The sequence below is a fragment of the Patagioenas fasciata genome, chromosome 3 (genome assembly GCF_037038585.1).
Source record: "Patagioenas fasciata isolate bPatFas1 chromosome 3, bPatFas1.hap1, whole genome shotgun sequence".
Lineage (NCBI taxonomy): Eukaryota > Metazoa > Chordata > Aves > Columbiformes > Columbidae > Patagioenas > Patagioenas fasciata.
In genome coordinates, this window is record NC_092522.1 from 124,588,130 (window position 1) to 124,613,110 (window position 24,981).

At 61.0% G+C, this 24,981-nt stretch overlaps 4 protein-coding genes across 8 annotated transcripts; all 4 read right to left on the reverse strand.

The window, feature by feature from the left end:
- Positions 1–2,068: 2,068 nt before the first annotated feature.
- LOC139827783 (uncharacterized) lies at positions 2,069–4,039 on the reverse strand. Its single transcript, XM_071807310.1, has 2 exons — positions 2,499–4,039; positions 2,069–2,229 (listed from the first exon to the last, which is right to left on the reverse strand). Exon 1 carries the CDS (start codon positions 3,891–3,893, stop codon positions 2,598–2,600), a length of 1,296 nt encoding a protein of 431 aa, XP_071663411.1. The 5' UTR covers positions 3,894–4,039; the 3' UTR covers positions 2,069–2,229; positions 2,499–2,597.
- A 3,979-nt stretch (positions 4,040–8,018) lies between these two features.
- LOC139827661 (uncharacterized) lies at positions 8,019–13,229 on the reverse strand. 3 transcript variants are annotated; one of them, XM_071807189.1, is made up of 6 exons: positions 12,969–13,229; positions 12,124–12,213; positions 11,116–11,236; positions 10,236–10,424; positions 9,840–10,009; positions 8,019–9,570 (listed from the first exon to the last, which is right to left on the reverse strand). In XM_071807189.1, exons 4-6 carry the CDS (start codon positions 10,386–10,388, stop codon positions 8,361–8,363), a joined length of 1,533 nt encoding a protein of 510 aa, XP_071663290.1. In that variant the 5' UTR covers positions 10,389–10,424; positions 11,116–11,236; positions 12,124–12,213; positions 12,969–13,229; the 3' UTR covers positions 8,019–8,360. The 3 variants fall into 3 exon arrangements, with proteins under 3 accessions (XP_071663290.1, XP_071663291.1, XP_071663289.1); XM_071807190.1 differs by lacking the exon at positions 12,969–13,229 and having other exon boundaries at positions 12,124–12,359; XM_071807188.1 differs by lacking the exons at positions 11,116–11,236; positions 12,124–12,213; positions 12,969–13,229 and adding an exon at positions 10,532–10,962.
- Positions 13,230–13,599: 370 nt separating this feature from the next.
- On the reverse strand, positions 13,600–15,741 carry LOC139827784 (uncharacterized). The gene is made up of 3 exons (XM_071807311.1): positions 15,608–15,741; positions 14,030–15,338; positions 13,600–13,760 (listed from the first exon to the last, which is right to left on the reverse strand). The coding sequence occupies exons 1-2, from the start codon at positions 15,727–15,729 to the stop codon at positions 14,129–14,131; spliced, it is 1,332 nt and encodes a 443-aa protein (XP_071663412.1). The 5' UTR covers positions 15,730–15,741; the 3' UTR covers positions 13,600–13,760; positions 14,030–14,128.
- A 3,812-nt stretch (positions 15,742–19,553) lies between these two features.
- Positions 19,554–24,760, reverse strand: LOC139827662 (uncharacterized). Of its 3 annotated transcripts, XM_071807192.1 has the most exons (6): positions 24,500–24,760; positions 23,655–23,744; positions 22,647–22,767; positions 21,767–21,955; positions 21,371–21,540; positions 19,554–21,101 (listed from the first exon to the last, which is right to left on the reverse strand). In XM_071807192.1, the coding sequence occupies exons 4-6, from the start codon at positions 21,917–21,919 to the stop codon at positions 19,892–19,894; spliced, it is 1,533 nt and encodes a 510-aa protein (XP_071663293.1). In that variant the 5' UTR covers positions 21,920–21,955; positions 22,647–22,767; positions 23,655–23,744; positions 24,500–24,760; the 3' UTR covers positions 19,554–19,891. The 3 variants fall into 3 exon arrangements, with proteins under 3 accessions (XP_071663293.1, XP_071663294.1, XP_071663292.1); XM_071807193.1 differs by lacking the exon at positions 24,500–24,760 and having other exon boundaries at positions 23,655–23,870; XM_071807191.1 differs by lacking the exons at positions 22,647–22,767; positions 23,655–23,744; positions 24,500–24,760 and adding an exon at positions 22,063–22,493.
- Between the last annotated feature and the right edge of the window lie 221 nt (positions 24,761–24,981).

Consider the following 24,981-nt stretch of genomic DNA (forward strand, 5'->3'; position numbering starts at 1 on the left):
ATGTCAGGGGTTGAAGGGCCCTGGAAAGCTCATCCAGTGCAATCCCCCCATGGAGCAGGAACACCCAGCTGAGGTTCCACAGGAAGGGGTCCAGGCGGGTTTGAATGTCTGCAGAGAAGGAGACTCCACAACCTCCCTGGGCAGCCTGGGCCAGGCTCTGACACCCTCACCCCAAACAAGTTTCTTCTCTAAATTTAAGTGGAACCTCCTGTGTTTCAGTTTGTACCCATCGCCCTTGTCCTATCACTGGTTGTCACCCAGAAGAGCCTGGCTCCGTCCTCCTGCACTGCCCCTTTCCATATAGATCACCATTAATGAGGTCATTATTTTAATTATTAATTAATCATCATTAATTTTTCCAGAGCAGAAGGGTCTCCTCTGGCCATGCAAGGTGCGAATGGGTGGTAAGAAGTGTTTAGTGTGGGACAGCCCGGCTGCATTTGTGGGTGGGAGAGGCTGGAGGGGCCCTGGAGATGTTTAATTCTTCAGCAGGGTGGCCGTGAGCCTGGGGTGGCTCAGTCCTGCACCACGTGGACATGGGGCAGAGCCTTCCCTGGTGACCACCAGCTGCCCTTCCCCAGCCACAACTCACCCCAAAGACGGAGTCGAGCTTCATGAGGATGCGGTCGTCCCTCCCCAGCGCTTGCAGGAGCCTCAGCTGCTTGCCCTCCAGCAGGAAACCCTTGGGAGGCAGGCAGAGAAGAGGGTGAGGAGAAACAGCGAGCGCCTGCATTCCCGCCGCGAAGCCAGCCCGTGCCACACTGCGGCTGTGCCGCCCTGCGGGGACAGACCGAGCGGGCAGCGGCTGCCAAGGGTGAGGGGGCTCTGGAGCAGCCTCCCAGCACAGAGGAGAGATGGAGCTATCAGCACGGTGATGCCAAAAGGACCTCATGGTCTGAAGCTCTTGCTGACTGTCCCCAGAGATGAGGAACAGCCTGGAGCACCAGATGGAGAAGCCTGGGCTTATTCTGGTCTGGGCAGCCTTGGATTTGGGCAGCAGGGCTGTGCCTGCCAGTACCTTCATTAGCATCACACAATCATAGAATCATTTTAGTTGGAAAAGACCCTCAGGAACATCAAGTCCAAGCATTAACCTCACATTGGCACTGCCCCATGTCCCTGAGAACCTCATGTCCGTCTGTCCAGCCCTCCAGGGATGGTGACTCCAGCACTGCCCTGGGCAGCCTGTTCCAATGCCCCACAGCCCTTTGGGGAAGAAATTGTTCCCAGATCCAACTTCAACCTCCCCTGGCGCAACTTGAGGCCGTTTCCTCTGCTCCTGGCGCTTGTTCCTGGGGAGCAGAGCCCGACCCCCCTGGCTCCAAGCTCCTTTCAGGCAGTTCAGAGATCAGAAGGTCTCCCCTCAGCTCCTGTTCTCCAGCTGAACCCCCCAGCTCCCTCAGCCGCTCCCATCACACTTGTGCTCCAGCCCCTCACCAGCTCCATTCCCTTCTCTCCACTCGCTCCAGCACTTCGAAGTCTCTCCTGCAGTGAGGGACCAAAGGCTGCCAGGACTAGGGCAGCTCTCCAGCTCTGGATGCCTTGAAAGACCCACATGCACAGAGACAGCTGGTTCCTCAGGACCATGGGGGCCAAGGGACAGTTTCTCAGCCTCCTCTGCAGGGGAATTATCCCTACGTGACCTTGCTTTGTGCTGGCAAAAGGTGCTGTGCTCACAGGAGGAAGCTTTCACCACTGATGGATGACGTTCTCCTACTCGCCATAGCTGGGATACATCCATACCCACCTGAGGAAGGTGGAAGAGCTTTCCCACCTCCTCCCAGCGACCGTTGGTGGGGAGTAACATCCGCGAGCCCGATCTGAGAGGCACGGACGATTAAGGGGGTCAGGGCAGAGTTATTGATGTTGAGAAGTGGCCCCAGGGCCCTGGGAGAGCTCGCTGGGTGCTGTGTGCTCTGCGCTGCTGGTCCTGGCTGGGTCAGCAGAGCCCTGTGAGGCGGCACAGGGGCTGTGCCAGGATCCCGCTGTGCATAGCGCCCCCCGCCAGCCCCGCGGAGCCTGGAGCTTGTTCTCCCTGTTTAGTCCAGAAACAAAGAGCTCTTGAGACTGTTTCAAGGATTGCAGAGTTTAATGGTGAGAGAAGCATGGTGTCAGCGCCGAGTTCTCCGCTCACAGCTGCTCGAGGCCTCCAGAGGCGGCAGGCGGATCTTCGCTCCATCCCAGCAGAGCTCCAGGCGCTTGGGGGCTCCTCCTGTCCTTGGGCCGGGGCTGCACAGGGAGCAAACGAGTCGGGGGTGTGAGCAGCAGCATGGGGCGTCTCCTGGGCCCCAGCAGGGTGGGGGCAGCTGGCTCAGCGCACACGGGAACCAGCGGCCACCTGCTGGAGCACCTCCATGGGCCAAGGGGACCCAGCTGGTGGGGAGTCAGCACTTTGTGTCACCCCCATCCAAACCAGCACCAGCAGAAGCCACCCCGTCTGCCAGCGCCACCCCAACACTCCACAGGACCTCGTCCTGCAGAAACATCTCCCCACCAACCTGGCTCTGACAGCTGCACGGGACAGCCCGGCCCCGGCCTCCCACGCTGCGCCGCCCCTGCCCACGCTCCTCGCCGTCCCATCTCGTTCTGCCAAAGCTCTACACCACCACCTCTGTGATGTGCAGAAGAGCGTCAGCCCTGCGCTGGAGATCCAGTCGCACCATCTGCTCCCACTCCATGGCGTCTGTGGGTTCCGAGTTCCCAGCGATGCAGAAATACTTCAGTGCAGCCCTCAGTCTCCTTTTCACGTTGGCCCAGGAGTACCGGATGCGCTGCTGCCGACTGAAGCCCGGCTCCAAGCCCTTGAACCCCACTGCTGGCAGCGGCTCCAGCGCAGCCCTGCGCAGCCGCTCCAGGGCCACAGGGGTAGGGGGCTGTGCCCATGCGGGCCAGAGATACGTGGGCAACGTGTTGGGGAGAGGTTCCCCCTGCCCAGCCGGCTGCAGGTCTGGCGCAGCCCTTGTGTCCTTCTTGGCCAGTCCTGTCTGTCCCTCTGGTGTCCCCTGGGCGCTGAGGATGGGACACGACACCTGCGAGGTCTCACTGTCCCCAGGCCTACTGGACCGCGTGGAGGCCGCGCTGGGGAGAGACCCGCCCTGGCCAGCCGGCTGCAGGTCTGCGCTGCCGGCACCGCCGCGTTTTGTGCAAGGCTGCTGCTCAGGAGAAGCCCTGATGTCCTGCCCATCCAGTCCCATCTGTCCCTGTGGTGTCCTGAGGACAGCGTACGGGGCTTTCGAGCTTTTGCTGCCCGAAAGGCTTATGGGCTCGTCGCGGTCCGCGTGGCTCCTTTGGCCGAGCAGCTGGTCTTTCTCCCACGTGTAGACTGGCTTCCCACCGATGACCAGCTCAAATTTCAGTTCCAGCTTCATCTCCACCACTTGGCCCTTGGCCACCACCAGGTAGTATCCGTGGAGGAAGACGACCAGCATGGGCAGGTCCTGTTGTTCCTGGGGCTCGCTGCAGTGCGGGCAGCTGCTGGTGACGCACCGACGGCACTGCAGGCAGACCAGATATTCTCTGCTCTTGGATTTGTGCAAGGCTGGAGTCGCGCTCTTCTGAGATGTTGCCTTTGGCTCCTCCATCAGGTCGTGGCAGACTTTGGTCATGTCCAGGGAGTCCATCAGGGATCTGCTGAGCTCTTCCATGTTACCGATGGAGTGCTGGTTCCTGGGGAGCTCGGAGCTGCTGTCAGCACGGGAACGTCCACCTGGAGCCTTGTTTTCTGTCTCCTGGGGGAGCTCCCTTGCAGAGGCTGCTTCCCCACCGCAGCTGCTTCTCCACGATTCTCCTTGCTGGGGAATGCACTGGCTGTGGGGGAAAGAGCGGCTGGACTGTGGGGGCTGCTGTGGGGCAGGACAGACCCAGCACCCTCTCTCTGCCTTCTCCCGTCCCATGGGAGATCTCCCAGCTCCCCGGTGCCAGCCCTGCCAGCTCTGGGATCGCTGGCTGAGCTGGGGACCTGGGGACACGGGCCAAGCCCAGCCCAGCAGCGTGAGGGCAGAACGAGGGGCTGGGAACCTTCAGCCCAAGGCAGGGGCTCCCGAGGGGCTGCCCCTGCAGGGAAGGGCTCTCCTTACCCAGACCTGGAGCTCTCTGCAGACACCTCCTTACTTTCACAGGGCTCTGGTTGCGATGGGCTCCCTTGGCCGGGAGCCGCAGTCTTGCCCAGGGCAGCTCTGGGACGGGGCTGCTTCCCCATGGGGTCCGTCCCTCTGCTGCTCTGAGGTTTCATCCTCACAGAGGTGCCCTGTCCGCAGGAAGCAAAGCCCGGGTCAGTGTGGGGTGTCCCCCCTCGGCCAGGAAACAAGGACCCTGGGAAGGGTGGCTGGAGTGACAGGGACAGGAGTGGCCCAGCCCCAAGCCTGGTGCCCAGCGGAGGTGGCTCGGTGGCTCCATGGCAGGGGCCCGGCTGGGTGGGCAATGGCCACTGCTCACTGTTCCCTCCCAAAACGGGGCCCAGGACAGACACTGACCTTGGCCTTGATGTTGCTGGCCCAACGGGCCATGTAGATGCTCACACCCATGCTGCCCAGCGAGGTGATGATGCGGGGCAGCAGGATGTTGCAGAGGATCCAGACAGTCAGGAAGAAGATGAAGATCAGCAGGATCAGCTGCCAATCCCCCATGTTCCTGACGCAGCGCCTGAATCTCCTCTGGGGTCTCTGCAGGACAAGGGGATGTGCAAAGTGTCAGCTGGGGAGGCCGAGAAACCCGGCGAGATCCCCGGGGCGAGGAGAGGTTGGGGTGACACCGAAGCACCCGCTCCTACCTGCGCCTTTGCTTTTCTTTCCATCTCTGATGTGCTTTCCACACACTTGCCCATCTCACTTGCTCGCTTGCTCACTGGCTCGCGTGCAGTCAAAGTGACACCTGAGCCTCCCCGAAACCCACTTAAATAGGGGCCACGTTTGTGATGCACCGGTGACATCACAGTGACACACAAGGGCTGCCCGGTGACCCAGGGCTGAGCTGGCACAGGGGATGGTGCAGCCGCCCCAGAGAGCCCCTGTGTCAGGGTTTGGGGGACACAGCCCAGGGCCTGCAGGGAGCAGCCCCATGGGGAGCCAGAGCGGCCACCCCAGGGGCAGGGGGTTCCCAGCAGCCAGGGACCCTGCGCTGGTCTCTCGGCCCCTCTCCTGCCCCAGGGATCCTGGCCAGGCCCTGGGACACCCTGTTGTGGCGACAGGGAGGCCTGAGGGGGAAGGATGGGCGTGGGTTGGGCCAGTTCCCCTCAGGGCTCCTCAGGGAAATGCCCATCCCCCCGCAGGTACCCCCTCAGGAGCCGCCAGGGTGACTTTTGTGGCCAACGCTCCCTACGCTGCCCTGGCCTTGGTGTGGAGGAGCCCGTCGACCTGGGACCGGCCATGGGCCAGGGTGGCCGGTCCCCTCCCTCGGTGCCGGCGGGTGCGAGTCTCTGTGTCCCCAGCTGGCCACAATGGTCCCTGCACTTTGGTCTTCAGGCCAGCAGTGCGGCTGCAGAACAACATCAAAGATCTATTTAGGCAGGCGATAATCTACACACAGGCTTTCTTCTGACCAGAAAAGAGAACCATCTAGAAATTCGGTTTATCCAAAGTTACTGAACAATCTGCCAACACTAAAGAACATTAAACAACACGGATTCGGGTACAGTTTGGGAGTTTAGTTACTACACATCTGATTCAAATTCGAGGAATCCCAAATCTCTGTCATGATGGTTCAAAATGTGCACCTTCCGACTTCTCCAAAGTGAGAACTCTCAGGGGTCACAGAATCCCAGAGTGTCAGGGGTTGAAGGGACCTGGAAAGCTCATCCAGTGCAATCCCCCCATGGAGCAGGAACACCCAGCTGAGGTTCCACAGGAAGGTGTCCAGGCGGGTTTGAATGTCTGCAGAGAAGGAGACTCCACAACCTCCCTGGGCAGCCTGGGCCAGGCTCTGACACCCTCACCCCCAACAAGTTGCTTCTCAAATTTAAGTGGAACCTCCTGTGTTCCAGTTTGTACCCATTGCCCCTTGTCCTGTCACTGGCTGTCACCCAGAAGAGCCTGGCTCCGTCCTCCTGACACTGCCCCTTTCCATATAGATCACCATTAATGAGGTCATTATTTTAATTATTAATTAATCATCATTAATTTCCCCAGAGCAGAAGGGTCCCCTCTGGCCATGCAAGGTGCGAATGGGTGGTAAGAAGTGTTTAGTGTGGGACAGCCCGGCTGCATTCGTGGATGGGAGAGGCTGGAGGGGCCCTGGAGATGTTTAATTCTACAGCAGGGTGGCCGTGAGCCTGGGGTGGCTCAGTCCTACACCACGTGGACATGGGGCAGAGCCTTCCCTGGTGACCACCAGCTGCCCTTCCCCAGCCACAACTCACCCCGAAGATGGAGTCGAGCTTCATGAGGATGCGGTCGTTCCTCCCCAGCGCTTGCAGGAGCCTCAGCTGCTTGCCCTCCAGCAGGAAACCCTTGGGAGGCAGGCAGAGAAGAGGGTGAGGAGAAACAGCGAGCGCCTGCATTCCCGCCGCGAAGCCAGCCCGTGCCACACTGCGGCTGTGCCGCCCTGCGGGGACAGACCGAGCGGGCAGCGGCTGCCAAGGGTGAGGGGGCTCTGGAGCAGCCTCCCAGCACAGAGGAGAGATGGAGCTATCAGCACGGTGATGCCGAAAGAACATCATGGTCCGAAGCTCTTGCTGACTGTCCCCAGAGATGAGGAACAGCCTGGAGTATCAGACGGAGAAGCCTGGGCTTATTCTGGTCTGGGCAGCCTTGGATTTGGGCAGCAGGGCTGTGCCTGCCAGTACCTTCATTAGCATCACACAATCATAGAATCATTTTAGTTGGAAAAGACCCTCAAGAACATCAAGTCCAAGCATTAACCTCACATTGGCACTGCCCCATGTCCCTGAGAACCTCATGTCCGTCTGTCCAGCCCTGCAGGGATGGTGACTCCAGCACTGCCCTGGGCAGCCTGTTCCAATGCCCCACAGCCCTTTGGGGAAGAAATTGTTCCCAGATCCAACCTCAACCTCCCCTGGCGCAACTTGAGGCCGTTTCCTCTGCTCCTGGCGCTTGTTCCTGGGGAGCAGAGCCCGACCCCCCTGGCTCCAAGCTCCTTTCAGGCAGTTCAGAGATCAGAAGGTCTCCCCTCAGCTCCCGTTCTCCAGCTGAACCCCCCAGGTCCCTCAGCCGCTCCCATCACACTTGTGCTCCAGCCCCTCACCAGCTCCGCTCCCTTCTCTCCACTCGCTCCAGCACTTCGAAGTCTCTCCTGCAGTGAGGGACCAAAGGCTGCCAGGACTAGGGCAGCTCTCCAGCACTGGATGCCTTGAAAGACCCACATGCACAGAGACAGCTGGTTCCTCAGGACCATGGGGGCCAAGGGACAGTTTCTCAGCCTCCTCTGCAGGGGAATTATCCCTACGTGACCTTGCTTTGTGCTGGCAAAAGGTGCTGTGCTCACAGGAGGAAGCTTTCACCACTGATGGATGATGTTCTCCTACTCGCCATAGCTGGGATACATCCATACCCACCTGAGGAAGGTGGAAGAGCTTTCCCACCTCCTCCCAGCGACCATTGGTGGGGAGTAACATCCGCGAGCCCGATCTGAGAGGCACGGACGATTAAGGGGGTCAGGACAGAGTTATTGATGTTGAGAAGTGGCCCCAGGGCCCTGGGAGAGCTCGCTGGGTGCTGTGTGCTCTGCGCTGCTGGTCCTGGCTGGGTCAGCAGAGCCCTGTGAGGCGGCACAGGGGCTGTGCCAGGATCCCGCTGTGCACAGCGCCTGCCCCCGCCAGCCCCGCGGAGCCTGGAGCTTGTTCTCCCTGTTTAGTCCAGAAACAAAGAGCTCTTCAGACTGTTTCAAGGATTGCAGAGTTTAATGGTGAGAGAAGCGTGGTGTCAGCGCCGAGTTCTCCGCTCACAGCTGCTCGAGGCCTCCAGAGGCGGCAGGCGGATCTTTGCTCCATCCCAGCAGAGCTCGAGGCGCTTGGGGGCTCCTCCTGTCCTTGGGCCGGAGCTGCACAGGGAGCAAACGAGTCGGGGGTGTGAGCAGCAGCATGGGGCGTCTCCTGGGCCCCAGCAGGGTGGGGGCAGCTGGCTCAGTGCACACGGGAACCAGCGGCCATCTGCTGGAGCACCTCCATGGGCCAAGGGGACCCAGCTGGTGGGGAGTCAGCACTTTGTGTCACCCCCATCCAAACCAGCACCAGCAGAAGCCACCCCGTCTGCCAGCGCCACCCCAACACTCCACAGGACCTCGTCCTGCAGAAACACCTCCCCACCAACCTGGCTCTGACAGCTGCACGGGACAGCCCGGCCCCGGCCTCCCACGCTGCGCCGCCCCTGCCCACGCTCCTCGCCGTCCCATCTCGTTCTGCCAAAGCTCTACACCACCACCTCTGTGATGTGCAGAAGAGCGTCAGCCCTGCGCTGGAGATCCAGTCGCACCATCTGCTCCCACTCCATGGCGTCTGTGGGTTCCGAGTTCCCAGCGATGCAGAAATACTTCAGTGCAGCCCTCAGTCTCCTTTTCACGTTGGCCCAGGAGTACCGGATGCGCTGCTGCCGACTGAAGCCCGGCTCCAAGCCCTTGAACCCCACTGCTGGCAGCGGCTCCAGCGCAGCCCTGCGCAGGCGCTCCAGGGCCACAGGGGTAGGGGGCTGTGCCCTTGCGGGCCAGAGATACGTGGGCAACGTGTTGGGGAGAGGTTCCCCCTGCCCAGCCGGCTGCAGGTCTGGCGCAGCCCTTGTGTCCTTCTTGGCCAGTCCTGTCTGTCCCTCTGGTGTCCCCTGGGCGCTGAGGATGGGACACGACACCTGCGAGGTCTCACTGTCCCCAGGCCTACTGGACCGCGTGGAGACCGTGCTGGGGAGAGACCCGCCCTGGCCAGCCGGCTGCAGGTCTGCGCTGCCGGCACCGCCGCGTTTTGTGCAAGGCTGCTGCTCAGGAGAAGCCCTGATGTCCTGCCCATCCAGTCCCATCTGTCCCTGTGGTGTCCTGAGGACAGCGTACGGGGCTTTTGAGCTTTTGCTGCCCGAAAGGCTTATGGGCTCGTCGCGGTCCGCGTGGCTCCTTTGGCCGAGCAGCTGGTCTTTCTCCCACGTGTAGACTGGCTTCCCACCGATGACCAGCTCAAATTTCAGTTCCAGCTTCATCTCCACCACTTGCCCCTTGGCCACCACCAGGTAGTACCCGTGGAGGAAGACGACCAGCATGGGCAGGTCCTGTTGTTCCTGGGGCTCGCTGCAGTGCGGGCAGCTGCTGGTGACGCACCGACGGCACTGCAGGCAGACCAGATATTCTCTGCTCTTGGATTTGCGCAAGGCTGGAGTGCCGCTCTTCTGAGATGTTGCCTTTGGCTCCTCCATCAGGTCGTGGCAGACTTTGGTCATGTCCAGGGACTCCATCAGGGATCTGCTGAGCTCTTCCATGTTACCGATGGAGTGCTGGTTCCTGGGGAGCTCGGAGCTGCTGTCAGCACGGGAACGTCCACCTGGAGCCTTGTTTTCTGTCTCCTGGGGGAGCTCCCTTGCAGAGGCTGCTTCCCCATTGCAGCTGCTTCTCCACGATTCTCCTTGCTGGGGAATGCACTGGCTGTGGGGGAAAGAGCGGCTGGACTGTGGGGGCTGCTGTGGGGCAGGACAGACCCAGCACCCTCTCTCTGCCTTCTCCCGTCCCATGGGAGATCTCCCAGCTCCCCGGTGCCAGCCCTGCCAGCTCTGGGATCGCAGGCTGAGCTGGGGACCTGGGGACACGGGCCAAGCCTAGCCCAGCAGCGTGAGGGCAGAACGAGGGGCTGGGAACCTTCAGCCCAAGGCAGGGGCTCCCGAGGGGCTGCCCCTGCAGGGAAGGGCTCTCCTTACCCAGACCTGGAGCTCTCTGCAGACACCTCCTTGCTTTCACAGGGCTCTGGCTGCGATGGGCTCCCTTGGCCGGGAGCCGCAGTCTTGCCCGGGGCAGCTCTGGGACGGGGCTGCTTCCCCATGGGGTCCGTCCCTCTGCTGCTCTTAAGTCTCTTCCTCACACACGTGCCCTGTCCGCAGGAAGCAAAGCCCGGGTCAGTGTGGGGTGTCCCTCCTCGGCCAGGAAACAAGGACCCTGGGAAGGGTGGCTGGAGTGACAGGGACAGGAGTGGCCCAGCCCCAAGCCTGGTGCCCAGCGGAGGTGGCTCGGTGGCTCCAGGGCAGGGGCCCGGCTGGGTGGGCAATGGCCACTGCTCACTGTTCCCTCCCAAAACGGGGCCCAGGACAGACACTGACCTTGGCCTTGATGTTGCTGGCCCAACGGGCCATGTAGATGCTCACACCCATGCTGCCCAGCGAGGTGATGATGCGGGGCAGCAGGATGTTGCAGAGGACCCAGACAGTCAGGAAGAAGATGAAGATCAGCAGGATCAGCTGCCAATCCCCCATGTTCCTGACGCAGCGCCTGAATCTCCTCTGGGGTCTCTGCAGGACAAGGGGATGTGCAAAGTGTCAGCTGGGGAGGCCGAGAAACCCGGCGAGATCCCCGGGGCGAGGAGAGGTTGGGGTGACACCGAAGCACCCGCTCCTACCTGCGCCTTTGCTTTTCTTTCCATCTCTGATGTGTTTTCCACACACTTGCCCATCTCGCTTGCTCGCTTGCTCACTGGCTCGCGTGCAGTCGAAGTGACACCTGAGCCTCCCCAAAACCCACTTAAATAGGGGCCACGTTTGTGATGCACCGGTGACATCACAGTGACACACAAGGGCTGCCCGGTGACCCAGGGCTGAGCTGGCACAGGGGATGGTGCAGCCGCCCCAGAGAGCCCCTGTGTCAGGGTTTGGGGGACACAGCCCAGGGCCTGCAGGGAGCAGCCCCATGGGGAGCCAGAGCGGCCATCCCCAGGGGCAGGGGGTTCCCAGCAGCCAGGGACCCTGCGCTGGTCTCTCGGCCCCTCTCCTGCCCCAGGGATCCTGGCCAGGCCCTGGGACACCCTGTTGTGGCGACAGGGAGGCCTGAGGGAGAAGGATGGGGGTGGGTTGGGCCAGTTCCCCTCAGGGCTCCTCAGGGAAATGCCCATCCCCCCGCAGGTACCCCCTCAGGAGCCGCCAGGGTGACTTTTGTGGCCAACGCTCCCTGTGCTGCCCTGGCCTTGGTGTGGAGGAGCCCGTCGACCTGGGACCGGCCATGGGCCGGGGTGGCCGGTCCCCTCCCTCGGTGCCGGCGGGTGCGAGTCTCTGTGTCCCCAGCTGGCCACAATGGTCCCTGCACTTTGGTCTTCAGGCCAGCAGTGCGGCTGCAGAACAACATCAAAGATCTATTTAGGCAGGCGATAATCTACACACAGGCTTTCTTCTGTCCAGAAAAAGAGAACCATCTAGAAATTCGGTTTATCCAAAGTTACTGAACAATCTGCCAACACTAAAGAACATTAAACAACACGGATTCGGGTACAGTTTGGGAGTTTAGTTACTACACATCTCATTCAAATTCGAGGAACCCCAAATCTCTGTCATGATGGTTCGAAACGTGCACCTTCCGACTTCTCCAAAGTGAGAACTCTCAGGGGTCACAGAATCCCAGAATGTCAGGGGTTGGAAGGGCCCTGGAAAGCTCATCCAGTGCAATCCCCCCATGGAGCAGGAACACCCAGCTGAGGTTCCACAGGAAGGGGTCCAGGCGGGTTTGAATGTCTGCAGAGAAGGAGACTCCACAACCTCCCTGGGCAGCCTGGGCCAGGCTCTGACACCCTCACCCCCAACAAGTTGCTTCTCCTCTTTCAGTGGAACCTCCTGTGTTCCAGTTTGCACCCATTGCCCCTTGTCCTGTCACTGGTTGTCACCCAGAAGAGCCTGGCTCCGTCCTCCTGACAGTGCCCCTTTCCATATAGATCACCATTAATGAGGTCATTATTTTAATTATTAATTAATCATCATTAATTTCCCCAGAGCAGAAGGGTCCCCTCTGGCCATGCCACGCAAGGTGCGAATGGGTGGTAAGAAGTGTTTAGTGTGGGACAGCCCGGGTGTATTTGTGGATGGGAGAGGCTGGAGGGGCCCTGGAGATGTTTAATTCTACAGCAGGGTGGCCGTGAGCCTGGGGTGGCTCAGTCCTGCACCACGTGGACATGGGGCAGAGCCTTCCCTGGTGACCACCAGCTGCCCTTCCCCAGCCACAACTCACCCCAAAGACGGAGTCGAGCTTCATGAGGATGCGCTCGTCCCTCCCCAGCGCTTGCAGGAGCCTCAGCTGCTTGCCCTCCAGCAGGAAACCCTTGGGAGGCAGGCAGAGAAGAGGGTGAGGAGAAACAGCGAGCGCCTGCATTCCCGCCGCGAAGCCAGCCCGTGCCACACTGCGGCTGTGCCGCCCTGCGGGGACAGACCGAGCGGGCAGCGGCTGCCAAGGGTGAGGGGGCTCTGGAGCAGCCTCCCAGCACAGAGGAGAGATGGAGCTATCAGCACGGTGATGCCAAAAGAACATCATGGTCTGAAGCTCTTGCTGACTGTCCCCAGAGATGAGGAACAGCCTCGAGCATCAGATGGAGAAGCCTGGGCTTATTCTGGTCTGGGCAGCCTTGGATTTGGGCAGCAGGGCTGTGCCTGCCAGTACCTTCATTAGCATCACACAATCATAGAATCATTTTAGTTGGAAAAGACCCTCAAGAGCATCAAGTCCAAGCATTAACCTCACATTGGCACTGCCCCATGTCCCTGAGAACCTCATGTCCGTCTGTCCAGCCCTCCAGGGATGGTGACTCCAGCACTGCCCTGGGCAGCCTGTTCCAATGCCCCACAGCCCTTTGGGGAAGAAATTGTTCCCAGATCCAACCTCAACCTCCCCTGGCGCAACTTGAGGCCGTTTCCTCTGCTCCTGGCGCTTGTTCCTGGGGAGCAGAGCCCGACCCCCCTGGCTCCAAGCTCCTTTCAGGCAGTTCAGAGATCAGAAGGTCTCCCCTCAGCTCCTGTTCTCCAGCTGAACCCCCCAGCTCCCTCAGCCGCTCCCATCACACTTGTGCTCCAGCCCCTCACCAGCTCCATTCCCTTCTCTCCACTCGCTCCAGCACTTCGAAGTCTCTCCTGCAGTGAGGGACCAAAGGCTGCCAGGACTAGGGCAGCTCTCCAGCTCTGGATGCCTTGAAAGACCCACATGCACAGAGACAGCTGGTTCCTCAGGACCATGGGGGCCAAGGGACAGTTTCTCAGCCTCCTCTGCAGGGGAATTATCCCTACGTGACCTTGCTTTGTGCTGGCAAAAGGTGCTGTGCTCACAGGAGGAAGCTTTCACCACTGATGGATGACGTTCTCCTACTCGCCATAGCTGGGATACATCCATACCCACCTGAGGAAGGTGGAAGAGCTTTCCCACCTCCTCCCAGCGACCGTTGGTGGGGAGTAACATCCGCGAGCCCGATCTGAGAGGCACGGACGATTAAGGGGGTCAGGGCAGAGTTATTGATGTTGAGAAGTGGCCCCAGGGCCCTGGGAGAGCTCACTGGGTGCTGTGTGCTCTGCGCTGCTGGTCCTGGCTGGGTCAGCAGAGCCCTGTGAGGCGGCACAGGGGCTGTGCCAGGATCCCGCTGTGCATAGCGCCCCCCGCCAGCCCCGCGGAGCCTGGAGCTTGTTCTCCCTGTTTAGTCCAGAAACAAAGAGCTCTTGAGACTGTTTCAAGGATTGCAGAGTTTAATGGTGAGAGAAGCATGGTGTCAGCGCCGAGTTCTCCGCTCACAGCTGCTCGAGGCCTCCAGAGGCGGCAGGCGGATCTTCGCTCCATCCCAGCAGAGCTCCAGGCGCTTGGGGGCTCCTCCTGTCCTTGGGCCGGGGCTGCACAGGGAGCAAACGAGTCGGGGGTGTGAGCAGCAGCATGGGGCGTCTCCTGGGCCCCAGCAGGGTGGGGGCAGCTGGCTCAGCGCACACGGGAACCAGCGGCCACCTGCTGGAGCACCTCCATGGGCCAAGGGGACCCAGCTGGTGGGGAGTCAGCACTTTGTGTCACCCCCATCCAAACCAGCACCAGCAGAAGCCACCCCGTCTGCCAGCGCCACCCCAACACTCCACAGGACCTCGTCCTGCAGAAACATCTCCCCACCAACCTGGCTCTGACAGCTGCACGGGACAGCCCGGCCCCGGCCTCCCACGCTGCGCCGCCCCTGCCCACGCTCCTCGCCGTCCCATCTCGTTCTGCCAAAGCTCTACACCACCACCTCTGTGATGTGCAGAAGAGCGTCAGCCCTGCGCTGGAGATCCAGTCGCACCATCTGCTCCCACTCCATGGCGTCTGTGGGTTCCGAGTTCCCAGCGATGCAGAAATACTTCAGTGCAGCCCTCAGTCTCCTTTTCACGTTGGCCCAGGAGTACCGGATGCGCTGCTGCCGACTGAAGCCCGGCTCCAAGCCCTTGAACCCCACTGCTGGCAGCGGCTCCAGCGCAGCCCTGCGCAGCCGCTCCAGGGCCACAGGGGTAGGGGGCTGTGCCCATGCGGGCCAGAGATACGTGGGCAACGTGTTGGGGAGAGGTTCCCCCTGCCCAGCCGGCTGCAGGTCTGGCGCAGCCCTTGTGTCCTTCTTGGCCAGTCCTGTCTGTCCCTCTGGTGTCCCCTGGGCGCTGAGGATGGGACACGACACCTGCGAGGTCTCACTGTCCCCAGGCCTACTGGACCGCGTGGAGACCGTGCTGGGGAGAGACCCGCCCTGGCCAGCCGGCTGCAGGTCTGCGCTGCCGGCACCGCCGCGTTTTGTGCAAGGCTGCTGCTCAGGAGAAGCCCTGATGTCCTGCCCATCCAGTCCCATCTGTCCCTGTGGTGTCCTGAGGACAGCGTACGGGGCTTTCGAGCTTTTGCTGCCCGAAAGGCTTATGGGCTCGTCGCGGTCCGCGTGGCTCCTTTGGCCGAGCAGCTGGTCTTTCTCCCACGTGTAGACTGGCTTCCCACCGATGACCAGCTCAAATTTCAGTTCCAGCTTCATCTCCACCACTTGGCCCTTGGCCACCACCAGGTAGTATCCGTGGAGGAAGACGACCAGCATGGGCAGGTCCTGTTGTTCCTGGGGCTCGCTGCAGTGCGGGCAGCTGCTGGTGACGCACCGACGGCACTGCAGGCAGACCAGATATTCTCTGCTCTTGGATTTGTGCAAGGCTGGAGTCGCGCTCTTCTGAGATGTTGCCTTTGGCTCCTCCATCAGGTCGTGGCAGACTTTGGTCATGTCCAGGGAGTCCATCAGGGATCTGCTGAGCTCTTCCATGTTACCGATGGAGTGCTGGTTCCTGGGGAGCTCGGAGCTGCTGTCAGCACGGGAACGTCCACCTGGAGCCTTGTTTTCTGTCTCCTGGGGGAGCTCCCTTGCAGAGGCTGCTTCCCCACCGCAGCTGCTTCTCCACGATTCTCCTTGCTGGGGAATGCACTGGCTGTGGGGGAAAGAGCGGCTGGACTGTGGGGGCTGCTGTGGGGCAGGACAGACCCAGCACCCTCTCTCTGCCTTCTCCCGTCCCATGGGAGATCTCCCAGCTCCCCGGTGCCAGCCCTGCCAGCTCTGGGATCGCTGGCTGAGCTGGGGACCTGGGGACACGGGCCAAGCCCAGCCCAGCAGCGTGAGGGCAGAACGAGGGGCTGGGAACCTTCAGCCCAAGGCAGGGGCTCCCGAGGGGCTGCCCCTGCAGGGAAGGGCTCTCCTTACCCAGACCTGGAGCTCTCTGCAGACACCTCCTTGCTTTCACAGGGCTCTGGCTGCGATGGGCTCCCTTGGCCGGGAGCCGCAGTCTTGACCAGGGCAGCTCTGGGACGGGGCTGCTTCCCCATGGGGTCCGTCCCTCTGCTGCTCTGAGGTTTCATCCTCACAGAGGTGCCCTGTCCGCAGGAAGCAAAGCCCGGGTCAGTGTGGGGTGTCCCCCCTCGGCCAGGAAACAAGGACCCTGGGAAGGGTGGCTGGAGTGACAGGGACAGGAGTGGCCCAGCCCCAAGCCTGGTGCCCAGCGGAGGTGGCTCGGTGGCTCCATGGCAGGGGCCCGGCTGGGTGGGCAATGGCCACTGCTCACTGTTCCCTCCCAAAACGGGGCCCAGGACAGACACTGACCTTGGCCTTGATGTTGCTGGCCCAACGGGCCATGTAGATGCTCACACCCATGCTGCCCAGCGAGGTGATGATGCGGGGCAGCAGGATGTTGCAGAGGATCCAGACAGTCAGGAAGAAGATGAAGATCAGCAGGATCAGCTGCCAATCCCCCATGTTCCTGACGCAGCGCCTGAATCTCCTCTGGGGTCTCTGCAGGACAAGGGGATGTGCAAAGTGTCAGCTGGGGAGGCCGAGAAACCCGGCGAGATCCCCGGGGCGAGGAGAGGTTGGGGTGACACCGAAGCACCCGCTCCTACCTGCGCCTTTGCTTTTCTTTCCATCTCTGATGTGCTTTCCACACACTTGCCCATCTCACTTGCTCGCTTGCTCACTGGCTCGCGTGCAGTCAAAGTGACACCTGAGCCTCCCCGAAACCCACTTAAATAGGGGCCACGTTTGTGATGCACCGGTGACATCACAGTGACACACAAGGGCTGCCCGGTGACCCAGGGCTGAGCTGGCACAGGGGATGGTGCAGCCGCCCCAGAGAGCCCCTGTGTCAGGGTTTGGGGGACACAGCCCAGGGCCTGCAGGGAGCAGCCCCATGGGGAGCCAGAGCGGCCACCCCAGGGGCAGGGGGTTCCCAGCAGCCAGGGACCCTGCGCTGGTCTCTCGGCCCCTCTCCTGCCCCAGGGATCCTGGCCAGGCCCTGGGACACCCTGTTGTGGCGACAGGGAGGCCTGAGGGGGAAGGATGGGCGTGGGTTGGGCCAGTTCCCCTCAGGGCTCCTCAGGGAAATGCCCATCCCCCCGCAGGTACCCCCTCAGGAGCCGCCAGGGTGACTTTTGTGGCCAACGCTCCCTACGCTGCCCTGGCCTTGGTGTGGAGGAGCCCGTCGACCTGGGACCGGCCATGGGCCGGGGTGGCCGGTCCCCTCCCTCAGTGCCGGCGGGTGCGAGTCTCTGTGTCCCCAGCTGGCCACAATGGTCCCTGCACTTTGGTCTTCAGGCCAGCAGTGCGGCTGCAGAACAACATCAAAGATCTATTTAGGCAGGCGATAATCTACACACAGGCTTTCTTCTGACCAGAAAAGAGAACCATCTAGAAATTCGGTTTATCCAAAGTTACTGAACAATCTGCCAACACTAAAGAACATTAAACAACACGGATTCGGGTACAGTTTGGGAGTTTAGTTACTACACATCTGATTCAAATTCGAGGAATCCCAAATCTCTGTCATGATGGTTCAAAATGTGCACCTTCCGACTTCTCCAAAGTGAGAACTCTCAGGGGTCACAGAATCCCAGAATCTCAGGGGTTGAAGGGACCTGGAAAGCTCATCCAGTGCAATCCCCCCATGGAGCAGGAACACCCAGCTGAGGTTCCACAGGAAGGTGTCCAGGCGGGTTTGAATGTCTGCAGAGAAGGAGACTCCACAACCTCCCTGGGCAGCCTGGGCCAGGCTCTGACACCCTCACCCCCAACAAGTTGCTTCTCAAATTTAAGTGGAACCTCCTGTGTTCCAGTTTGTACCCATTGCCCCTTGTCCTGTCACTGGCTGTCACCCAGAAGAGCCTGGCTCCGTCCTCCTGACACTGCCCCTTTCCATATAGATCACCATTAATGAGGTCATTATTTTAATTATTAATTAATCATCATTAATTTCCCCAGAGCAGAAGGGTCCCCTCTGGCCATGCAAGGTGCGAATGGGTGGTAAGAAGTGTTTAGTGTGGGACAGCCCGGCTGCATTCGTGGATGGGAGAGGCTGGAGGGGCCCTGGAGATGTTTAATTCTACAGCAGGGTGGCCGTGAGCCTGGGGTGGCTCAGTCCTACACCACGTGGACATGGGGCAGAGCCTTCCCTGGTGACCACCAGCTGCCCTTCCCCAGCCACAACTCACCCCAAAGACGGAGTCGAGCTTCATGAGGATGCGGTCGTTCCTCCCCAGCGCTTGCAGGAGCCTCAGCTGCTTGCCCTCCAGCAGGAAACCCTTGGGAGGCAGGCAGAGAAGAGGGTGAGGAGAAACAGCGAGCGCCTGCATTCCCGCCGCGAAGCCAGCCCGTGCCACACTGCGGCTGTGCCGCCCTGCGGGGACAGACCGAGCGGGCAGCGGCTGCCAAGGGTGAGGGGGCTCTGGAGCAGCCTCCCAGCACAGAGGAGAGATGGAGCTATCAGCACGGTGATGCCGAAAGAACATCATGGTCCGAAGCTCTTGCTGACTGTCCCCAGAGATGAGGAACAGCCTGGAGTATCAGACGGAGAAGCCTGGGCTTATTCTGGTCTGGGCAGCCTTGGATTTGGGCAGCAGGGCTGTGCCTGCCAGTACCTTCATTAGCATCACACAATCATAGAATCATTTTAGTTGGAAAAGACCCTCAAGAACATCAAGTCCAAGCATTAACCTCACATTGGCACTGCCCCATGTCCCTGAGAACCTCATGTCCGTCTGTCCAGCCCTGCAGGGATGGTGACTCCAGCACTGCCCTGGGCAGCCTGTTCCAATGCCCCACAGCCCTTTGGGGAAGAAATTGTTCCCAGATCCAACCTCAACCTCCCCTGGCGCAACTTGAGGCCGTTTCCTCTGCTCCTGGCGCTTGTTCCTGGGGAGCAGAGCCCGACCCCCCTGGCTCCAAGCTCCTTTCAGGCAGTTCAGAGATCAGAAGGTCTCCCCTCAGCTCCCGTTCTCCAGCTGAACCCCCCAGGTCCCTCAGCCGCTCCCATCACACTTGTGCTCCAGCCCCTCACCAGCTCCGCTCCCTTCTCTCCACTCGCTCCAGCACTTCGAAGTCTCTCCTGCAGTGAGGGACCAAAGGCTGCCAGGACTAGGGCAGCTCTCCAGCACTGGATGCCTTGAAAGACCCACATGCACAGAGACAGCTGGTTCCTCAGGACCATGGGGGCCAAGGGACAGTTTCTCAGCCTCCTCTGCAGGGGAATTATCCCTACGTGACCTTGCTTTGTGCTGGCAAAAGGTGCTGTGCTCACAGGAGGAAGCTTTCACCACTGATGGATGATGTTCTCCTACTCGCCATAGCTGGGATACATCCATACCCACCTGAGGAAGGTGGAAGAGCTTTCCCACCTCCTCCCAGCGACCATTGGTGGGGAGTAACATCCGCGAGCCCGATCTGAGAGGCACGGACGATTAAGGGGGTCAGGACAGAGTTATTGATGTTGAGAAGTGGCCCCAGGGCCCTGGGAGAGCTCGCTGGGTGCTGTGTGCTCTGCGCTGCTGGTCCTGGCTGGGTCAGCAGAGCCCTGTGAGGCGGCACAGGGGCTGTGCCAGGATCCCGCTGTGCACAGCGCCTGCCCCCGCCAGCCCCGCGGAGCCTGGAGCTTGTTCTCCCTGTTTAGTCCAGAAACAAAGAGCTCTTCAGACTGTTTCAAGGATTGCAGAGTTTAATGGTGAGAGAAGCGTGGTGTCAGCGCCGAGTTCTCCGCTCACAGCTGCTCGAGGCCTCCAGAGGCGGCAGGCGGATCTTTGCTCCATCCCAGCAGAGCTCGAGGCGCTTGGGGGCTCCTCCTGTCCTTGGGCCGGAGCTGCACAGGGAGCAAACGAGTCGGGGGTGTGAGCAGCAGCATGGGGCGTCTCCTGGGCCCCAGCAGGGTGGGGGCAGCTGGCTCAGTGCACACGGGAACCAGCGGCCATCTGCTGGAGCACCTCCATGGGCCAAGGGGACCCAGCTGGTGGGGAGTCAGCACTTTGTGTCACCCCCATCCAAACCAGCACCAGCAGAAGCCACCCCGTCTGCCAGCGCCACCCCAACACTCCACAGGACCTCGTCCTGCAGAAACACCTCCCCACCAACCTGGCTCTGACAGCTGCACGGGACAGCCCGGCCCCGGCCTCCCACGCTGCGCCGCCCCTGCCCACGCTCCTCGCCGTCCCATCTCGTTCTGCCAAAGCTCTACACCACCACCTCTGTGATGTGCAGAAGAGCGTCAGCCCTGCGCTGGAGATCCAGTCGCACCATCTGCTCCCACTCCATGGCGTCTGTGGGTTCCGAGTTCCCAGCGATGCAGAAATACTTCAGTGCAGCCCTCAGTCTCCTTTTCACGTTGGCCCAGGAGTACCGGATGCGCTGCTGCCGACTGAAGCCCGGCTCCAAGCCCTTGAACCCCACTGCTGGCAGCGGCTCCAGCGCAGCCCTGCGCAGGCGCTCCAGGGCCACAGGGGTAGGGGGCTGTGCCCTTGCGGGCCAGAGATACGTGGGCAACGTGTTGGGGAGAGGCTCCCCCTGCCCAGCCGGCTGCAGGTCTGGCGCAGCCCTTGTGTCCTTCTTGGCCAGTCCTGTCTGTCCCTCTGGTGTCCCCTGGGCGCTGAGGATGGGACACGACACCTGCGAGGTCTCACTGTCCCCAGGCCTACTGGACCGCGTGGAGACCGTGCTGGGGAGAGACCCCCCCTGGCCAGCCGGCTGCAGGTCTGTGCTGCCGGCACCGCCGCGTTTTGTGCAAGGCTGCTGCTCAGGAGAAGCCCTGATGTCCTGCCCATCCAGTCCCATCTGTCCCTGTGGTGTCCTGAGGACAGCGTACGGGGCTTTTGAGCTTTTGCTGCCCGAAAGGCTTATGGGCTCGTCGCGGTCCGCGTGGCTCCTTTGGCCGAGCAGCTGGTCTTTCTCCCACGTGTAGACTGGCTTCCCACCGATGACCAGCTCAAATTTCAGTTCCAGCTTCATCTCCACCACTTGGCCCTTGGCCACCACCAGGTAGTACCCGTGGAGGAAGACGACCAGCATGGGCAGGTCCTGTTGTTCCTGGGGCTCGCTGCAGTGCGGGCAGCTGCTGGTGACGCACCGACGGCACTGCAGGCAGACCAGATATTCTCTGCTCTTGGATTTGCGCAAGGCTGGAGTCGCGCTCTTCTGAGATGTTGCCTTTGGCTCCTCCATCAGGTCGTGGCAGACTTTGGTCATGTCCAGGGACTCCATCAGGGATCTGCTGAGCTCTTCCATGTTACCGATGGAGTGCTGGTTCCTGGGGAGCTCGGAGCTGCTGTCAGCACGGGAACGTCCACCTGGAGCCTTGTTTTCTGTCTCCTGGGGGAGCTCCCTTGCAGAGGCTGCTTCCCCATTGCAGCTGCTTCTCCACGATTCTCCTTGCTGGGGAATGCACTGGCTGTGGGGGAAAGAGCGGCTGGACTGTGGGGGCTGCTGTGGGGCAGGACAGACCCAGCACCCTCTCTCTGCCTTCTCCCGTCCCATGGGAGATCTCCCAGCTCCCCGGTGCCAGCCCTGCCAGCTCTGGGATCGCAGGCTGAGCTGGGGACCTGGGGACACGGGCCAAGCCTAGCCCAGCAGCGTGAGGGCAGAACGAGGGGCTGGGAACCTTCAGCCCAAGGCAGGGGCTCCCGAGGGGCTGCCCCTGCAGGGAAGGGCTCTCCTTACCCAGACCTGGAGCTCTCTGCAGACACCTCCTTGCTTTCACAGGGCTCTGGCTGCGATGGGCTCCCTTGGCCGGGAGCCGCAGTCTTGCCCGGGGCAGCTCTGGGACGGGGCTGCTTCCCCATGGGGTCCGTCCCTCTGCTGCTCTTAAGTCTCTTCCTCACACACGTGCCCTGTCCGCAGGAAGCAAAGCCCGGGTCAGTGTGGGGTGTCCCTCCTCGGCCAGGAAACAAGGACCCTGGGAAGGGTGGCTGGAGTGACAGGGACAGGAGTGGCCCAGCCCCAAGCCTGGTGCCCAGCGGAGGTGGCTCGGTGGCTCCAGGGCAGGGGCCCGGCTGGGTGGGCAATGGCCACTGCTCACTGTTCCCTCCCAAAACGGGGCCCAGGACAGACACTGACCTTGGCCTTGATGTTGCTGGCCCAACGGGCCATGTAGATGCTCACACCCATGCTGCCCAGCGAGGTGATGATGCGGGGCAGCAGGATGTTGCAGAGGACCCAGACAGTCAGGAAGAAGATGAAGATCAGCAGGATCAGCTGCCAATCCCCCATGTTCCTGACGCAGCGCCTGAATCTCCTCTGGGGTCTCTGCAGGACAAGGGGATGTGCAAAGTGTCAGCTGGGGAGGCCGAGAAACCCGGCGAGATCCCCGGGGCGAGGAGAGGTTGGGGTGACACCGAAGCACCCGCTCCTACCTGCGCCTTTGCTTTTCTTTCCATCTCTGATGTGTTTTCCACACACTTGCCCATCTCGCTTGCTCGCTTGCTCACTGGCTCGCGTGCAGTCGAAGTGACACCTGAGCCTCCCCAAAACCCACTTAAATAGGGGCCACGTTTGTGATGCACCGGTGACATCACAGTGACACACAAGGGCTGCCCGGTGACCCAGGGCTGAGCTGGCACAGGGGATGGTGCAGCCGCCCCAGAGAGCCCCTGTGTCAGGGTTTGGGGGACACAGCCCAGGGCCTGCAGGGAGCAGCCCCATGGGGAGCCAGAGCGGCCATCCCCAGGGGCAGGGGGTTCCCAGCAGCCAGGGACCCTGCGCTGGTCTCTCGGCCCCTCTCCTGCCCCAGGGATCCTGGCCAGGCCCTGGGACACCCTGTTGTGGCGACAGGGAGGCCTGAGGGAGAAGGATGGGGGTGGGTTGGGCCAGTTCCCCTCAGGGCTCCTCAGGGAAATGCCCATCCCCCCGCAGGTACCCCCTCAGGAGCCGCCAGGGTGACTTTTGTGGCCAACGCTCCCTGTGCTGCCCTGGCCTTGGTGTGGAGGAGCCCGTCGACCTGGGACCGGCCATGGGCCGGGGTGGCCGGTCCCCTCCCTCGGTGCCGGCGGGTGCGAGTCTCTGTGTCCCCAGCTGGCCACAATGGTCCCTGCACTTTGGTCTTCAGGCCAGCAGTGCGGCTGCAGAACAACATCAAAGATCTATTTAGGCAGGCGATAATCTACACACAGGCTTTCTTCTGTCCAGAAAAAGAGAACCATCTAGAAATTCGGTTTATCCAAAGTTACTGAACAATCTGCCAACACTAAAGAACATTAAACAACACGGATTCGGGTACAGTTTGGGAGTTTAGTTACTACACATCTCATTCAAATTCGAGGAACCCCAAATCTCTGTCATGATGGTTCGAAACGTGCACCTTCCGACTTCTCCAAAGTGAGAACTCTCAGGGGTCACAGAATCCCAGAATGTCAGGGGTTGGAAGGGCCCTGGAAAGCTCATCCAGTGCAATCCCCCCATGGAGCAGGAACACCCAGCTGAGGTTCCACAGGAAGGGGTCCAGGCGGGTTTGAATGTCTGCAGAGAAGGAGACTCCACAACCTCCCTGGGCAGCCTGGGCCAGGCTCTGACACCCTCACCCCCAACAAGTTGCTTCTCCTCTTTCAGTGGAACCTCCTGTGTTCCAGTTTGCACCCATTGCCCCTTGTCCTGTCACTGGTTGTCACCCAGAAGAGCCTGGCTCCGTCCTCCTGACAGTGCCCCTTTCCATATAGATCACCATTAATGAGGTCATTATTTTAATTATTAATTAATCATCATTAATTTCCCCAGAGCAGAAGGGTCCCCTCTGGCCATGCCACGCAAGGTGCGAATGGGTGGTAAGAAGTGTTTAGTGTGGGACAGCCCGGGTGTATTTGTGGATGGGAGAGGCTGGAGGGGCCCTGGAGATGTTTAATTCTACAGCAGGGTGGCCGTGAGCCTGGGGTGGCTCAGTCCTGCACCACGTGGACATGGGGCAGAGCCTTCCCTGGTGACCACCAGCTGCCCTTCCCCAGCCACAACTCACCCCAAAGACGGAGTCGAGCTTCATGAGGATGCGCTCGTCCCTCCCCAGCGCTTGCAGGAGCCTCAGCTGCTTGCCCTCCAGCAGGAAACCCTTGGGAGGCAGGCAGAGAAGAGGGTGAGGAGAAACAGCGAGCGCCTGCATTCCCGCCGCGAAGCCAGCCCGTGCCACACTGCGGCTGTGCCGCCCTGCGGGGACAGACCGAGCGGGCAGCGGCTGCCAAGGGTGAGGGGGCTCTGGAGCAGCCTCCCAGCACAAAGGAGAGATGGAGCTATCAGCACGGTGATGCCAAAAGAACATCATGGTCTGAAGCTCTTGCTGACTGTCCCCAGAGATGAGGAACAGCCTCGAGCATCAGATGGAGAAGCCTGGGCTTATTCTGGTCTGGGCAGCCTTGGATTTGGGCAGCAGGGCTGTGCCTGCCAGTACCTTCATTAGCATCACACAATCATAGAATCATTTTAGTTGGAAAAGACCCTCAAGAGCATCAAGTCCAAGCATTAACCTCACATTGGCACTGCCCCATGTCCCTGAGAACCTCATGTCCGTCTGTCCAGCCCTCCAGGGATGGTGACTCCAGCACTGCCCTGGGCAGCCTGTTCCAATGCCCCACAGCCCTTTGGGGAAGAAATTGTTCCCAGATCCAACCTCAACCTCCCCTGGCGCAACTTGAGGCCGTTTCCTCTGCTCCTGGCGCTTGTTCCTGGGGAGCAGAGCCCGACCCCCCTGGCTCCAAGCTCCTTTCAGGCAGTTCAGAGATCAGAAGGTCTCCCCTCAGCTCCTGTTCTCCAGCTGAACCCCCCAGCTCCCTCAGCCGCTCCCATCACACTTGTGCTCCAGCCCCTCACCAGCTCCATTCCCTTCTCTCCACTCGCTCCAGCACTTCGAAGTCTCTCCTGCAGTGAGGGACCAAAGGCTGCCAGGACTAGGGCAGCTCTCCAGCTCTGGATGCCTTGAAAGACCCACATGCACAGAGACAGCTGGTTCCTCAGGACCATGGGGGCCAAGGGACAGTTTCTCAGCCTCCTCTGCAGGGGAATTATCCCTACGTGACCTTGCTTTGTGCTGGCAAAAGGTGCTGTGCTCACAGGAGGAAGCTTTCACCACTGATGGATGACGTTCTCCTACTCGCCATAGCTGGGATACATCCATACCCACCTGAGGAAGGTGGAAGAGCTTTCCCACCTCCTCCCAGCGACCGTTGGTGGGGAGTAACATCCGCGAGCCCGATCTGAGAGGCACGGACGATTAAGGGGGTCAGGGCAGAGTTATTGATGTTGAGAAGTGGCCCCAGGGCCCTGGGAGAGCTCACTGGGTGCTGTGTGCTCTG